The sequence below is a fragment of the Harpegnathos saltator genome, unplaced genomic scaffold (assembly GCF_003227715.2).
Source record: "Harpegnathos saltator strain DR-91 unplaced genomic scaffold, Hsal_v8.6 scaffold31, whole genome shotgun sequence".
NCBI lineage: Eukaryota > Metazoa > Arthropoda > Insecta > Hymenoptera > Formicidae > Harpegnathos > Harpegnathos saltator.
In genome coordinates this window covers 408,784-426,651 of record NW_020230106.1, presented here as the reverse complement: position 1 = coordinate 426,651, position 17,868 = coordinate 408,784, and the positions used below count along the sequence as shown (strand labels likewise).

Sequence of the window (17,868 nt, the reverse complement as noted above, 5' to 3'; positions counted from 1 at the left end):
AAGGCTCACTCGCGTTACCGTCCTCCCGTGAAATACGACGTACGATTTCCTCGCGCGGTACGCTCTTCGCGATCCTCGCTGCGCGGTCGCGCGCAGCTCCTCCCGTGATAAACGCGCAGCGCAACGACGGGGAGACTTTCGGGGAGACGCGGCACTTCGGCGAGCGAGCGTAACAATAAGGCTAACGGCAACAATAACATTTACGACCCCATGCATTTATCGAACCGTGCGCAATTTTTCATGTGAATCACGCCGTCCCCGTGACATTTATGCGCTCCTCGCAGTCGCTCCTCGCGTCACGTCGTCGAAGCTCGAAGCCAAGGAGCCGAAGGGACCCTCGCTGATTGTTCCAGCTGAAAAAGCATAGCCGTCATCCACGTTTCGAACAACGGCATCGCATCCGTCATTCTGATCGAATCATCTCCCTCCCCCCTGCCGACGCGATCGCCGCTGTCTCCACGGATTTCATCCGTTTCTCACGAATTCGCGTGATTCTCCCGGTGTGGTTCCCTCGTCCCCTCTGTGTACTCGAGGCCCTTCGACGAGGACGGAACGCGGGAACATCGCCGCGAATGCGCGTGTACTTCTGCGACCTTCGCGACAAGGCGCAGCGAAGCGATCAATCGGGACGCGTCGTCGAGAAGTTCCAGGCTTTGCGAAACGCACGCAAAACTTCTACTTTTACTAAACTACGACGAGAGCGATACGCGCGTGGCGCGCGATTATCAATCATATTTAAAGAGCGTTGAAAAAGTAGCGTGACAACGCCTGAGAAGTTGCAGGAGGACTCGGCAGGCGCGTCTTTCGCGCTACGCCGCGACCGATTTACTCTAAGGCTGATAAAACTGCACTATTTTTCTGGAGATTTTTAAATTACCGGACAGTTTATAAATAGGGGATTACGCCGGCACACGGTAGCGCCGCCGCCGCCGCCGCGTTACGGACACCACCATATTTCCTCCCCGCGCGCGCGCGCGGCGCCACAAAACTTCTTGAAGATCCCCCGGCTAAACCATTAATCAATGACGCGAGGTAAGGCCGAGTTACCAAGTTATTTGATTGACACCATAAAGATCGTTAATAGCAAGAGTGCCATCGTATCAAGCGCGAGTGGCGTACACATTTATCACAATGTCGGTAACAGCAATTTGCACTGACACACCCACACGCACACACACGCATGCGTGTGTGCACACGCGCGCGCGCCACACACACACACACACACACACACAGCAGTGATATATCCTCCCGTTCGCGTAATTTAACGATGATTAAACTGCGCCTCATTACAAGAGGCAACAAAATGTAATTGAAATCGCTTGTTAGCCAATATCGATTGTACTGTCAACGCCTATTTATTCGCATAACGGAACGAGACGGACGAGTTTTGCGCGTAAAATATTCAAGAGCGTTTGGACATTAATTAAAACTCCCCGGGCAAAAGTGAGATATCTCGACACCAGTGCATGCGCGTGCATGCGCGCGCCGAATAAAAAAGAAAAAAGACAAAATCAAGACAACGCGCGCGCGCGCGCGCGCGCGAGAGCGATTATGACGCGGGACTATTTCCACGAGATATAGAGATCCGCGCGCGTAGCAGCAGCAGCAGCAGCCGCCGCTGCCCCCCTCCCCCTCCCCGTTGCTGCTGCTGCAGGGATCAGCTATTTCTCCCGTCTCTCTGAAATTGTCGGTTCACTTAGGTACTGCCCTCCTCCGAAGCCTGCGGCGCTATTAATCAATGAGGAATTCAGCAATTAACGCTCCGCTTTTATTAACGTGCCACGAGAGAGTTCCATCGCTCGCTCGCGATATCTATGCGAATACTTCGGACCATCGGGCGGGAGGAGCGAGGAGGAGGGACGAGCGCGAGGCCGTATTTGTTTCATCTACGTAAGAAAATTTCACGGGCCGCCCGCGGCCGCATACGCGAGGAGCGACGAAGAGAATCGCCGGCGGCGTGAGAGAGACGCGCCCGGAGAGACAGCGATGGATTTCGCGCGCGCGCGCAGTTCACCGCGAAATGCTTCTCGCGATTAGGCGAGAATTCACGCACGGCGGCGTGAAGGAGGAGAAACCGCGCGTTAAAGTACAACCGACGAACGGCGCGCGACTTGTTCCGAGGAATACACACACCATCTAAGTCTCCCTCGCTCGGTCGGATACGTAAGATTTATCTCTCGCGGGGGCTATTAAATAAATTCACGTCGATATCCGCCCCCCCCCCCTTCGTGCCTCCCGCGGGAAAATCGGCCGTCGCCGAACCGGCCGCTGGTAAAAATTCAATCGGTGGCGGGCGCGCGCACGCTCGTATTCGTCGGTCGGCTAATCGAAGATCGATCCGGCGAAATCGGGTCGAAACTTCCTACGTCGCAGTCCCGAATATTCCGCGGCAAGGGAGCGGGGGGGGGCCGGAGGGGCGATGGGAGGGGGTGTGGGAAAAAGCCACCTCGAAAGCGCGGGGGAGCTCGCGACGAACGAGGGCGAATCGTTTACGAGCGACACCGGGTGATTCCTCAGGGGGAAGCGGGACGCGGCCCGGGCGACGCGCGTTCTCGCGCACTGAATGATCCGCGTTTACGATTTACGTCATTACGATTACAGGGGATTTCACGGACGAAGTCGCCCGCCGCCGAGAGCCGGCCGCGATATCCGCGCGCGCGGGAGGAGCGCGATAAAACTGCACAACACTGCGCGGGGTGTGCAGCGTTCTGCCGAAGCTGCCGGATCGGCGGGGATTTCATCGGCGTCGGTGCCTACTCCCGGTCGCCGATACCATTACTTGGCAGTAAAAGGAGCGTAAACGCGGGACTCTAGCGCGAATCTACGGCCGCCCCCCTCGTCAGCCTTCGCGCTATAAGTATACGCGCCTCGCGAACCACCCCTTTCCGCCACCCGTTTCGCACCGCACTATTTTATAACATCGCGCCGCGACGTCGACGCTGACGTCTCGCCCAGCGAAATGAGGCAAAACCTACTAAACTCTCGCGCGCCCTCGAATATCTTAATATCGTCAGCGAGCGTGATGCTCGCCAGCCCCCCAGCTCGGCTCGCGGCAAAGGAAATTATCCGAGACAGCGCGAAAGACTGATCGCGGTGTCATTCCGACGGCAATATCGCGCGCGCGCGCGCGTTTAATGCGAATTATTAAAACTCCCGATCGCCGGCGAAATGGCTCTCGTACGCCTTAAACTACTCGCGCTGATCGAGTGATATATTTCTCATCAAGTCTGCGGCACGATCGTTCGATCGTACCGTTCGCGCGAAAGTACGAACGTCTTTTTGAGGAGTTTAATCGACGGATTAATCGCGGGTTAATGCGAAAGATAGGCGTCTCGTTCTCGCTTCATGCGTCGTAATTAATCTCACGAGTGTGCGACACGCGATTGTTACTTTCCGACTGTAGAAGTGTTACTCTCGACTGTAGAAGCAAAATTCGCGGTTTTCTTTTATGCCGGTAACTCGCGAATTAACCGGAACCGAAGAAGCCGTTTTTGGATTTGCGAGACATCGATTAATAGATGCACGATCGATGCACTTATCAGACGTACATCTTACTCTCGGTCGAGACTGCATGTCGCAAATCGGAGATGCGTTAGTGCAATGCAAATGTACTCGCCCGAGTCTCAAGTATCTCACGTACGAGTGAGTCTCGTATCCGCGAGTTCGAAGTAGTTGCCGTTGACGCTGTTCGGCCGTGAAGATACGAGTAAATATAACGGAAATTGTGCGCGACGTGACGAGACGTATCTTCTTGAATTATTTATACAGAAGCTATAAGATGCATCGGGAATTACAAAAAGGAGGAGGAGCTCTCTCGTTTATTACGAGAGAAGACGCGCGAATGAAATCGCGCGAGAGGGCGGATGGAGCGGTATCGAAAATTCATCGCTCGCTCCTCACAGGCAGACGCGAAAAGTTATCCAATCGGGATCCTCAGATTCAAATGACATCTAATAACCATCTCGCATCTCGAATCTTATTGTTGACGGCGGCTTGCAAATTACGACGAGAGTTCACTCCGCGGGAGGGAAAATACGCGGGAGCGCGGGAGAGAAAGGTAATTCTTCATGAACGCGTGCAGAGATTCGTAAATCGCGATTGAACAATCCTAAAATAGAGAAAAGCTGTCACACGCGAATCGAGGAACCGGATTATAGAAGGACATCACCGGAGCGATCATAATTCATAAGTCGCAGTGAGTTCCGAGTTGAGTCGGGCCGAGCCGAGCCGAGCCGAGTCGAGCAACCGCACATATCCGCAGCTCCTTTTTTTCCGATGAATTTGCATATCCGGTTGCGTTGCCGGCTCACGAAAATTTGCATGGCCGGCTGCCGGCGCAGCCAGGCAATGGAATTGGTATGGCAGTCTATAATCCGCATTGAGATCGACCGTCTGCTCAACCCGAAAATCAAGCGGTCTACCCTCTGCGATCGATACCGATAATAACGTGCACGCGGTATGACAATATGGTGGGGTCGGAAGATTAGAAATTCCATCGTAGCCGGTCAAGCGAAACCGATCGCGCATACACGAGAGAGAGAGAGAGAGAGAGAGAGAGAGAGAGAGCGCGAAGGGGAGAGAGGGCTTTCAATAGTATCAATTTACGATACGGGATAAATCAAATCAAAACGATAAAACGACGAAATCTCGAGCTTTTCTGTACCGTTAGTTCTGTCTCCCGCCGGCGAGAGAGACTCCCCTTCGCTACACAAATAACAACGAGTCCCGCTCGCTTAATATCCCAGAAAACCTCGTTCGCCTCGTTCTGAGAAAGTCAAATGAGGGTTCTCGATTGTGCGATCTGAAAGGGTTACGGCGCCGCGGAATGATGCTAATATTCCACATCTCTCGCTACGGAAACGTCGATATAAATAAGCGAGTAGATTAGAAATTCCGCCGTATCCATGTTCAATCATTTCCATGAAAGCGAAGCTCCGTCAGGCGGTCGTTAATATTCATCTCCGGCTGCCGGCGCCCTTTAAATTCGTCCTGTCCTCAGAATTGGAAAGGAATCGCAGCTCGATACGTCTCCGGTAAGAAGACAGCCCGCGCGCCTTCTTCCTTTCCTCTCTCTCTCTCTCGCTCTCTCTCTCGCTCTCTCTCTCTCTCTCTCTCGCTCTCGCTCTCTCTCTCTCTCTCTCTCTCTCTCTCTATCTCTTCCTCTTCCATATTCTGAGAGCGAGAGAGGAAAGAGAGAGAGGAGTGAGAGGCCGCTGTCGTCCTTTTCCTGCGAGAAATCGGCTCGCGTTCGCCCCTCGCCGACCGATCCTCCGCCGCTCACCCCATTGGCAGGATATACGTCTCGCATTATCGATGCGAGGCAAGTTCGCAGCCGCGCTCTCTCGAAGGTATCCCGGAATGGTAAGAAGTAAGCGCCCGGGCGTGCGCGTGAATGTCGAAGTCTGCAAAGTAAGGAAAGGAGGACCGCGAAAAAGTGGCGGAGAAGCGCGAAACGAAAGTTGGACGCGCCGGAGGAAGGAAAAGCATTACAGGCGAAGGAGTGGCGAGATGCGTGCGGGGAGTCCCCATGCGCGCGCGAAGAGATTCACTTCGATTAGTAAGTTGGCGAGCGTAAGCCCTCTGGCCACGGTCTCGAGCAGGATCCCGGCTCCTTGGACATTCATGAGAAATCTTTCTTATTTCATCGTCGTCGCGTCGTTACCTATGCCGTACTTCGTGCGAATAGCAAGATATGTTATAGTTTATATATATATATATATATATATCTGGAAGGAATTTAGTAAAACATCGAGCGTAGCGAGCGAGAAAATTTTATCCTTTAAAGAATCCTACCGCGTACTTTTGCTCGGCGTGTTGCATCTCCGTATGCTTGGATATTCGCGGGATATTGATACGTATCGACACAAGAGGGTAAATAATAATAATAATAATAATAAAAATAATAATAATAACAGCGAAGGAGGAAGGTATGCCGAGGCATCTATTAATAACATAAACGCGAAAATTGCTCGTGTCTTCGAATTGTTGACTCGAGAGACAAGGGGTCCGTATAGACGGCAAAGAGGTAGAAGAGAGAAAGAGAGGCAGAGGGGGAGGGACGCGAAAATATATATCCTTGTCATTAGACCCCGGTGAAACGCGCGCTAATACGAAACGCTTCGATGAGCATCATTGTTGCCCAATTTGCTAAGTCGCACGGAAGAAAACAGACAAAATGAAAAGCCCGCCCCCCTCGCCCGTCCCAACCCCGCTCGTTAATCCGACGAGCTCCTGCAGGCACGTCTTCTTCGTATTGTTGGTGTTTCTGTTAATTTGCGCGGAGGAAACAAGTGCGCACGCGAGAATCTGCCGGGGTCTGTTCTCCGCGCGATGAAAAACGTGGTGAATTTATGTCGGAATAATTGATTTGCGAATTTGCGTCGCGACGTCGCGGCGTCGCGTCGATGTGCGAAAGCTGCGCGCCGACGTTGTCTCTCGTTTCCAGCGTCAACGTCAGCGCGCAGAGTCTCGTGTTTCGCCCGAGAAACTTTCGTTTGTGTTTCGTTTGAGCGACACGCACGGTATCGGAGTCTAAAAAATTACTTTATATTCGTATTGGGTTTCAAAGGAGACAACAAATTTTCCTTACAGGCGCGCGCGCACGCGCAAACTAGCCGGTGGAATGTGTTGAACGTGAAGCACTGTAATACTATACACGCGCGCACGCACACACATACGCGACCGCATGCATATGCACGCGCACACAACACACTGTTTGTAACATCATCACCAATATTGATCAATAAATACTGCATACTTAATTATCACCGGTAATCGCATTAGCGATGAATTCGTTAACATTTATCAATTATGTTTAACTACGTGTTAATATGCATTACGTTTCATAATTATTTATACTTGTATAAATATAACGTCGACGTATCTCTAGCGCTCACCGAAAAACATAAATAACCATATTGATGGTGAATTTTGCAGCGACTCTTCGCAACGCGCGTCGCGCAAATCATCATCCGGCTGCTGCGTGTCGTCTGCTTTGCAACGGGACGCAATTATGTTTTCCGATTTCGCTGAAACGCGCGTGTCGTATTTACTTTCCGCGCGAAGGTTCGTCATCGTCGTATCGAACTCGCTGTTTCAATCAGCGGCATTCTTTTCCGCTCGCATAAACGTTTCATTTGCATGCAAATAATAGCGTCTGCCGTACCGCTGCGCGCGCGCTTTTCACTTCTTTGTCTTGCACCGCTATTGGTTCAGGTGCAAATTCGCGACGGTCTATTTCCACCGGCTACAAATTGCCGCGAACCAATAAATAAGAATCTCGCAGCTCGCGTATGATATTTGTACACGTCCAATTTCCCTCTTCACGCTGCTTTTCGTCCGCGAATTCTTTCATCTATTTCAGGCTCATCATTCTTGAGCGGAATCACGATTGAACGTAATCTTTCTTCACGACCTGTCAAAACCCACTTGGAACGTTCGCAAAAATATCACCGTAATAAAACGTCGAGTTAAAACATAACGTCAACGTAACGTCTGTTCGAAATCAAACGGGAGAGATAAGATTTTATCATTTTTCTCGCATTATCAAAGAGATGTATTGTGTGTCGAATAAATCGGCATATGTCGGCCGATATGTTTTATCGTTACCCGCTAAGTGATGTATCTTGGAAAGAAATCACGTAATCCGCGTAAAAAACATGACGCACCGACGCGATGTCGATCATCGTCAAGAGAATGAGAAAGGGAGCGCACCGCGCGTGTGAAACATACAGAAAATTCGATAAACCACCGTAGAGATGCGTGACGAAGTTCGCATGTCCTGACAATCAGGACGAAACGATTTCAAGTATCTCGCGGATTGGCAATTGGATCGAGCGTGGGAATGAGTTATCAGAAATGGAAATCAAATTTCGAAACAGGAAACGGTAGATACGGCCCAAAATCGACTGGCAAGTCCGCGTTGCGAGCGCGCGACGCAATATATTCTACTTTATCTGCTAACACGATCATCCTTCTCGGCAGTCGCGTGTTGCGAGCGCTAACTAGATCGTATTCCTGACGAAGTAACTTATTTGTGCTCGCTCTTTCATTATTCTTCATTGTACGAGTCTTTCGTTATTCCGCTTTACCGGGAGGGGGGGGGGGAGCGCGTCGCGATGCCTTTCATACCTTCCGCCATTATAATTATCGAGAGAAGAAAAAAAGAATACATACAGCCCTCATTTCCATGTGTAAATCTTGATAATGCAATAATTGATATGAAAAGTTGAAATAACAAAGATAACGTTTCACATATCGTCGAAAAAATAAAATCAAAAAAGAAACAAGAACGTTAACGAACACGCGCGAGCGCGGCGTATCAGCGAAAACATCATAATTTCGCAAACGAGAAAATTCATTCGATCTGGTAACGAGTAATTAATATATAGTCGCGTGATTGCCGCGAAATTAATAATGGAACAAAAATAAAGAAGGAAAAAGAACACACATATCCAGCGTATAAAATCGTGTTCCGCTTCGTTCGGCGCACGGTCAACGGTAATACGTCCATTCCCGGGGAAAAACTTGTTTCGCGTCGGAAAGCAATTACGCTTGGCCGCGTATCGAAATTGTTATAAAGAGAAGTATCGACGAATGACATTGATGGACATTCCGTCCCCCCGCCGCTCGTTTCGCCCGTGTCATGCCGTCCCCTCCCCCCCGTCGCTGGGTAGTCGCAATCCCTTTTACTTGCTCCCGTGTTTCGATTCAATCCTGTTTACCCTGGGCGATTCATTGGCGAGTACGTTGTCATCTGTTATACGTGTCGCCGAATACGTTATGACAGAAGGACACACGGAGTGTCATCGTCGTCGTCGTCATCGTCGTCGTCGTCGTCGTCGTCGTTGTCGTCGTCGTCGTTGTCCCTCGCCCGATCCCTCGTCGACCCACCTTCAACGCCGACAGGAAGCGACCATCACCGCGCAACGGTACGGGGGTGGAGTGGCTGCGGGGGGTCCGCAGCAAGCGGGGAAATTTCAGGCTTCCCAGAGCCGACGTTTCCGAGCCGATGCGAGCCGACAAATAATTGGCCATCGGCCAAACGCCGACTCTACACGCGGTGCTTGAACGTCATCGCGAGGCGAGCCCGGGCTAGGAGACGCGACGGGAACGCGACGACGAATTTCGCCTGTGATTTCCGCGGCGGAGCCGCGACGTGACACGCGGCAGACACAGCCGACGATGGACGGACACGTAATTCGCGCGACATCGCGCCCAAGAGGTAATAGTCGGCGGTACAATAGTCAGCAGTAGCTCGCGCGCTGCTGCTACTACCACCACCACCACCACTAGTTCTATTACAATCACCGGGGCTTTCGGGGCTCGTCGTTACGCGGGGATTCAGGTCAACGGTCGTGACCGCCGATTTCCTCGTCAGTCTCAACATGACGTTGCGCGCCAGATGATATTCCTTCGAACCGCTTTCACGATGTACAATCACGATGGTAGTCAGCGCGAAGAAGCGATCAATCTACGAGGAGCATCTCGTTCGCTCGTTGATGTTCGTTCACGATGTTGCAACGATCGCGATTTAATCGACACGTTGATTTCCTCATTGACCGTGTAGAGACGCAACTGACTGCAGCTGTCATGCGATGAATCGCATTTCCGTCACCGCGGCTCGTTGACTCCTTACCGGTCGTGCAACTAACCGTTTGTACACAGGATGTCTCAGACCACTCTATCTTTTGTTAATTTGTCGATCTTTTCGAAATTTCAGAATCATCAAATTAACAAAAGTCAGGGCATTATTGTAACAATATATTCTTGAGACCAAGTAGAATAGAAAAGTCCAGTGCCCTTTTCTTTATCCCGACAAACAGTTAGCGAGATATCGTAAGTTCAATATTGAAAAAGTTACCAAGTTATCCTCGAATATCTCATAAAATATTAGACAAATAAGAAAATGTTTCAGACAAAAGTTGTTCAAATTAATTGGTGGAAAAAGACGATGTTGTAATAAAAAGTTGGAGTTTCCATTTAAGTTCCATTTAATTTTTTTATGTCGATCTTTACTGGGCTTTTCAAGATCATCCCAAGGTCAAATTTATAGCATCAGTAAATCGATTCTTTGAAGCCCTACAATTTTCGTCTGAAACAATTTTCTCTAAAATATCGCGTTTACGAAAAAATCCACGCGACCCGGGTGGTCTGAAACACCCTGTATGTATGTGTTTTCTGAAGGTAATTACATCCTGTGATTCGAAAGGACACATTATGCATCTTTTCAACGCATCGTGGATTACTTTTCTATCGTATCGTATAAGGATACTGTTGTCACACAGTGAGTGACAGATTCATAAGACTTTTAATAAGAGCGTAATCGAATACTTGCCGATCCGCGCAGAGACATGACTCATCGCATCGCAGGTGTTATGTAGAACCCGAGGACTATTTAATTCGCTATTATAACGCAACTATTGTTAAATGGGCCATTGGTTTGCAATTTAATTAGGTTAAACAGGTTGAGCACACACAGTACAATTTACCACTAAGCTAAGTGAGAAAGGCAGGCCATCGAATCGAGTGTGCTCCCCGCCGGCAGCTCGGCTGACGAGAGAGGCAGCGAACGTGTCGTTAACAAAGTGATTTTTCAAACGAGCAAGCATTATTTCGGAGTTAAGCCGATGAGCGGTTTTATCGAAACCTGCGCGTCGGCAAAACAAATACCAGCCCGGCGCGCGTATGATCGTCCCGTATATACGCGCGTATTATGTATTGCGCATTATGTACAATCGATTGCGTCAACGCTGCCGGACCGCCGCTGCCGCGCTCGCGCTCTCTCAACGGTTAAATTTATTAATATTTAAGAAACCACCCATCTCTTTACACGGCTCATAGTCACGGCTTTAAAGCGGCCGAGGCCGCGGCTCGCTCGCTTTATTTTGCGAAGAGAGAGAGAGAGAGAGAGAGAGAGAGAGAGAGAGAGAGGGAGGGAGAGAGAGAAGGAGAGGGAGAGTGGACAGGGAAAATTGAGGAATCGCGTGTCACGGTATCTCTTTGTAGACGCGGGCGTATGAGAAATGCGCGAATGCATGTACGCGCCAGACGAAAAGACAGAAATTGCAATCTCCCATTCGACATCGTGAATGAAATAATTTCGCACGATACGTGCGTGTACGAGTGGAGTCGCGGAGAGAAAGAGAGACAGAGAGAAAAAGAGCGGCTATTCGCTCGATATTAAAAGTCTGACCTCTCTGACCCGCGGCGGCCGCGTTCGGTAACTACTCTCTAATTATTCCGAGGAGCGAAGAGTTTTTTCTGCGGCCGCGTAAACCCGAGCTTTGTCCTAGCCGAGCCATTCAGCGGTGTAATCGATATTTCGCGCGCCTCGCAAATAATCACGACACGGCGTGGCTATTGCTCCTACCGGACTCGTAAAAACTCTATTTCGCAGGCAGGGACATCGCGACGACATTATCTTGTGTTTCAGAACGCGAAGAGGTAATAACCGTTCGCTTGGAATGCAGAAATGATGATGTATGTATGTATGTATGTATGTATGTATGTGTGTGTGTGTGTGGCGGAGAGGGGCGAGGGAGAAGTGAGGGAACTTATATACGCCTCTCCCGGGCATGTACCGTTTTTAAAAATTGACACTTTTACGCCGCGCACGGCGAAATCGATGGAGTGGTCGTGGAACTTCTTTGTCGCGCCCCAAAGTATAACGCTAACTTCCTTCAATATTAATAACCAAAAGTTGCGACATATCGCGGAACCATCCCCTCGAGCGGGAGAGTCGAGAAAAAAGGCGGATCGCGTATGTGTCGTTGAGAGACAACGGCGTCGGGCAACTTTATTATCTCTTCGTGTCTTATCGTTAAAGAGCGTGGAGTTTTTCCCGATTTGCGCACACAGTTGCGGAATCGCGCGGGAACATTTGCTTCTTTCCTCTCTCTCTCTCTCTCTCTCTCTTTTATCTCAACGGAGTGCGCTGATGCTATCGGCTGTGATTTATGTCTCGGGAGTAGAGACTAATTGGAAGTTTGGAAAATCAGCTCTCGACAAATGAGCGAGATCACTTTTGATTTATCATACGCAAACCGAGACTTATTAGCGCTCTCTGCTCGAAACAGCAGACCCGTTGACGCGCGGCGAGAGCACGAGGAAAATACGAGCCCACGTACGACGAAGAGTCGTAAACCGTCAACCGTAAAGCCGAGGCATTTTCGAACACGTCGCGCGCGCGCGCGCGCGAATCTCTTCGCGAGAAACTTTTTGTCCGCGCTTACGCCCGCGAGAGGCTTCACCGAAGGAAGCCGCCGCAGCCATCAGCCACGAATTAAGGCTGGATTTATGGATCCGGTGGATCCGATCGACTCATCAGAAACGACACGAGAACGCGTAAAAAAGAAGATAAACTCTCGAAAGATTGAATTTGAAATTATGAAATTTTCCAATTTCTTTCCTCTCTTTACCCTCCCCCCTCCCCACCCTTACCCCTGGTTCGTCTCCGTGACGTTGATCTCGCGAACCTCTCGGTCTCTCGATAGAGATTTACGGGGAGAAACTTTTTTCAATACTTCAGATTTCCTGTGAAGCGTCTACAAGCGTGCGTTTCATTCCAGATTCATTAGCGGTAATGGGGTACAGATATCAAATGATACCTAATTGGGTTAAGAGAAGCGATAGTGCTCGCTCGCTCGCGCACATTGCAATGTCGTTTGCAGAAGCACGAAAAAGGTTGACATCAAGTGGGATCTTACAAGCCGCTCTCTTGTTCAGCGTAATAACGAAATATAATAAATACCATGTTGTTACCAACTCTGGCAAGCGTCCAGGCTGTTGCCGACATGAACCGTCGTTGAAAGATATAAAAGGGATAAGCCCGGCAAGAGGGTAACTGAAAGCCTCGCCGATATAAAATTTCATGCCGTGTTCGGCCCAAGGGGGGAAGGGACGCGTAATAACAAATGTCATAATAGATTCTCCTACCGAGGCAGCAACGATGGTGACACACACTGAAATCGAGCGTGTAACATTGTTTTTAAGATAAGCGCGGGAACTTTGGGCGACTAATGACCCGCCAGAGATACCACTCCCGCCAAGTTTTAATGTTATTTTAAGTCTTTTCCCTACGGTGAAGTTGTGGGTGCTTTTATTTTAACAGCCGCCGGGGCTCTTTTCAGAGGTATTTTCTCGCTTCCGACCTAACAATATATAACAATATATAACTGAATCGACACTTTGAGCCGCGCATACGCGCGTACGTACATATGTATACGTATATATATATATATTCGAGTCCACACACACACACACATACACACACATGCACGCACGCACACACACACACACACATTAATCTCGCAAGTGGCATTTTTTGCCCGCCCATAACCAAAAGTGCCGCTGTCTCTAACGGGGTTTATTAATCCGATGAGCCACGAGTGTAGAAATACGCTCAGCTGAGTGTCGGTAGATTTATCACGCCGCTGCCGCCGCCGCCGCCGCCGCCGCCGCCGGACGGACGAAGACAAATGTCCCGTAACAATTAATGACTGTTACTCCTCCGCAATAACGAGAGCATGCGCGCGAAAAGAAATATTGTTGATTCGATCCGTTGTCCCAGGGCCACGATATATATCGCGCGCGCGCGCGATCATTAATAAAACGAGTTCAATTTAAATTGGACAGTGAAATTACTACGATATCGAGAAGTCTGTCCCTCGAAAGGTCTGTCGGATATGCGCGAGTTAACAGTGACGAGTTAATAATGGCCCCGGCATTAAATCTTTCAGAAATGTGGCTTTAATTGTGACGAATTCATTCATCTTTATTCAGGATACCTTTGTACGAATCACGCTGAATCCTCTTTTATTTTCATCGCGTTGAAGCGGCGCAATATGCATGTTGTGTGCCGAGCGCGGAAACAAATAACGAAGAATATTAGGTAACTGTAGTGCACGGTAGTAAACGCTGTAGAGGGAACTCCAAACAACACAAATGCTTGATACCCGCAGTTACACACGCTGCCATTAACAGTCTAATTCCTAATCTGTAATAACGCTGTTCTCTTCACAATGCGAAGAGTACAATTGTTTTGTACTGTCGCTCGCGCGAGAGCGAGAGCAAGCACACACGTACGCGCGCGCGCGCACGTTCTCGTTTAATTGGATTCGTAACAGGTCAAACGTGAGAACTTTAAATTGCGAGATTATCTTCGAAATCCGGTCGTTGACTTAAATCCTATAAAAAAAAAAAAAAAAAAAAAGAAAAAAAGGAAAGGAAGAAAAAAGGAGAAAGAGAGAAAGAGAATCCCCCTCATTTCCATTAGAATGCGAGTAATTCTTCCGGCGCTTGAATTGATTAACAGAGTCTGCTTAAAGTCGACCTTAAGTGATGCGTAAAGCCGATTAGAGCGCAGCATCAGAAACTTGTTAATCTCGTTTGAAAATTGTAGATAGTGGCGGGCGCAAAGCTGAATTATGATCCGTGAAGAAAAAAGAGAGAGGGAGAGAGGGAGGGAGAGAGAGAGGGAGAGAGAGAGAGAGAGAGAGAGAGAGAGAGAGTAGAGTTACAACGGCTATAACTACAATCCGCGCTCGTTTTACAGACTTCACAAGCGCAACCGTTCAAATTATTTCCTCGTTCTAGGGAAATTACTATCGTGCACTTTTTGCTCGGGTTCTTTGCATCTTCCTGCCGACGTTATCCGACGGCGACCGGCACGGCCCTTCCGGTAATTTGCTTTTTCCCCCCTCGGTTTGCTTGGCTCCTTTCTACACAGTACTGCCCGCTACTCTTCTTCTTTCTTGAAAATTTAATCGCGGAGCCGCGACGTCGCCTTTAATGCGATTCTTCGCCGCGTTCCTTCTTTTACCTCGCCCCCGTTTTACCGAAGTTTTATTTCATGCCGCCGACATCCGCCGACGCGAGACTTTCTAAAAGAACCATCACGCGCCCCCGTTGCGGTTAATAACGGCAACCTTTTTCAGAGGACACTCGCTCAGATCTTACGGTAGAAAAAACACTGGTGTTTCGGAATTATAGCGACGGTTAATATGGCCGGCGGCACTGAAAAGCCGGGAATAAATCGGTTTTCGATATTAACGAACGCCATTCCGAGGATTGGTTAGCGGAATTAAATACGTCCTCTGGTTTGGAGCGAAATCACGTTCTAAATTTTGCAACCGTAAGCCAAATCCGAGAACCAATTTCGACTCTTACATTCAATTTCGTCTTATTTCAACTCTCTACGTTCAAACACGTTAACGTTTCAAGGAGGCCCACGACGGCGAACCAAGCGTGTAACATGCCACCCTCCACTCAACCGACCGTGAAATTACGAGATATTGCGAGATTTTGAATTGTGATTGTTGCAAAGAAGAATCTCGTCCCGTCTCCCGCGACACATCGGCGAAAGTCGGTCCCATTGTTCTAACGATAAATTGTTACCTGGCATGGACAAATATTCGTCATTTAGATCCATTAAGATCCAGACATGGCGAGAGGGAGAGAGAGAGAGAGAGAGGGAGGAGGAGGAGGTAGAGGGAAAGAGAAATCAATTATCTTTTCGTGAGTAATTTCCACAGAGTGAGATCGAGCGAGCGAAAAAGGAAGAAAGTAGAAAATCCACGAGGGGATACATCGCAACGTGCAATCGCCGGCGCATAGAGTCGTTCGCGTTCCGTACTTGAATCCACGATCAATCGTAAAATCAACACCTCGAATTACCGTCCGCCCGTTTCGCGTCGAATCCAAACTGCCGCTCGGCCTGCGCCGTTAGAGAGTACATAGGGTCGTAATTGCGAGGGAAACTTCTCAAAAGATGCTTAAGTTCGGCGCGCAACTTTCTTAGGCTCGTTCCTCAAATTTACATTTTCCACGGTAGCGGCGGACTTTGCAGTCTCTGCGACGGCTCTTACCGATGCAGGTGCCACCCACGACCGAGTATAATTAAACTTGTCGCGCAGCCTTCGGAACATCGTATCTATTACTCGAGAACGGAGGAGCACTCGCCGAGTACTTCGCCGTGATCTACGTCGACACGTTCCATAAAATTTCATTACCCAACCCAACGTCGGCGTCGGCGGCGGCGGCGGCGGCGGCGGCGGCGGCGGCGGCGGCGGTGGTTATCGCGGTTCGTTAACATGCGACTACTTTCTGTTGAGCAGGAGCGAACGGATGCGCCGGACAGAATTGGCCCTGGAATGGTAATCGCGGCGCGGCGATAATAATGGCTACCCTGGCGGCCACCCTGTTCCTGATGATGACATCGCTGACGATGACGGTACCCCCGATAACGAATGTACTGGCGAGGAGTGAACCGGCGGTTAGCAGGTAGCTCGCGAGCATCCTCCATGAAGATATCGCTGCCACTGTCTGATCCGATTACATCGTCCATGTAAAACCTAGTAGTCTAGGGCTTCCAGTTATGTATGTTACTATGTATAGAATAGATAGTCGAATGACGAATGATTTTTATTCGAGGAGCCTACGAGAAAAGATCGGCGGGACACTAGCGGATCGACGCGGAGATTACGCGCGACTACTCGCGCCCTTTTACAAACGTTACTTTACAAACACATGTTGTCTTTTCATGTAAATTGTTGATCGAGATTAAACGGCAGAAGGAAACGGAGGGAGGGAGAGAGAGAGAGAGAGAGAGAGAGAGAGAAAGGGAAGGCGAGGAGGAAAACAGAGACAAAACAAAGAGCGATCGCCTCGCCCGCGTTTCGAGAAGATAAGATGGGAATGATGGATGCTTAACCCCGAAAAGCGAGCGCGTGGGCGACACGCGTGGGTGACATACGTCAACCTCTGCCTGTCCACCTGTCTTCTTCTTCTTCTTCTTCTTCTTCTTCTTCTTCTTCTTCTTCTTCTTCTTCTTCTTCTTCCTCTTCATCTTCGGCATCTCGCTGTGACGGTGAAATTCGTGATTTCGAAACGATCCTCTGCGAAGTAACGCCGCGAACTGTCACGCCATCGGCGGTGAACGCGACGCGAGAATAGAGCGCGCGCGCACGCGTGGAATTCCCGATGAGAAAAGGGAAGAAAAAAGTTTCGCCTCGACTACGAGACGGCGCACGCGGTACGCCCACGCGCTCGCTCGCGTTTTTTCTCGAGACCCGACGCGACGCGGGGAGAAGTTCGAGGCCCGAAGCGAGGAGGTGAGCGCGAAATTGTTACGAGCCGAGGGGTCAGCTTCGCAAACGACCGGGGGGTCGGAGGCTGGCAGATGTTTCGACAGCGAAGGATCGGAGAGGAAACGATCATGGGAGTCCGACGTTCCGTTACCACTTTCATTTGAATCCGCCGACGGCGCGGCACGCGTCGGAGATGCTATAAACGCGATACTTACTAGTGATCGGAGTGTTCATCGAGTGTCAAATATAGATTATACAGGGGTAATTATGATAACTGATATAATAACGTTAGCGCAGTGACGAGCGACGTTCTGCTCAATATTCGCTCCTTTTATGATGTCTAACAGAGAAACGCATCAAGATAGGTACCGAATTTGTAATCTGTACAAATTATAATAAACTATGATATACGGACTGTATAAACGCGGCTGCGTCTCTTTTCTTGTTTTCGCCTCGCTCATTTCCACCCCACCGCGCGTATGAAAAGCCTCCGATGAAACACCTCAACACACCTCCCGACCGCCGCAGACGGCTCACTCACGAATATCGCCAATCAACTTTTAATTGATCCAATTAATTAATCATTCCCATTTTGTATGAATTTCATACAACGCGACACGATGTGATTACCATGTGACATGACAGACTTCAAAGTGACAGATTACTCGAACAATCGACGCTCGTAATGCACACGGCGCATTCAAACACACTCAAAGAAAGACCAACGCGAACTTACTTCGTCGTCCTGGCAAGCTCGTCGGAGCTTTTTACGCACACACGC

The 17,868-nt window shown here is 49.5% G+C and overlaps 1 protein-coding gene across 1 annotated transcript in view; it reads left to right on the top strand.

Moving 5' to 3' along the window:
- Window positions 1-17,584, top strand: part of LOC105189203 (uncharacterized) — a 99,847-nt gene extending 82,263 nt beyond the window's left edge. Inside the window, exon 6 of the mRNA XM_011151156.2 lies at window positions 16,116-17,584. Within this exon, the coding sequence (XP_011149458.2) occupies window positions 16,116-16,285 (170 nt within the window). The 3' untranslated portion in view covers window positions 16,286-17,584. The remainder of the gene's footprint in view (window positions 1-16,115) is intronic.
- Window positions 17,585-17,868: the final 284 nt, after the last annotated feature.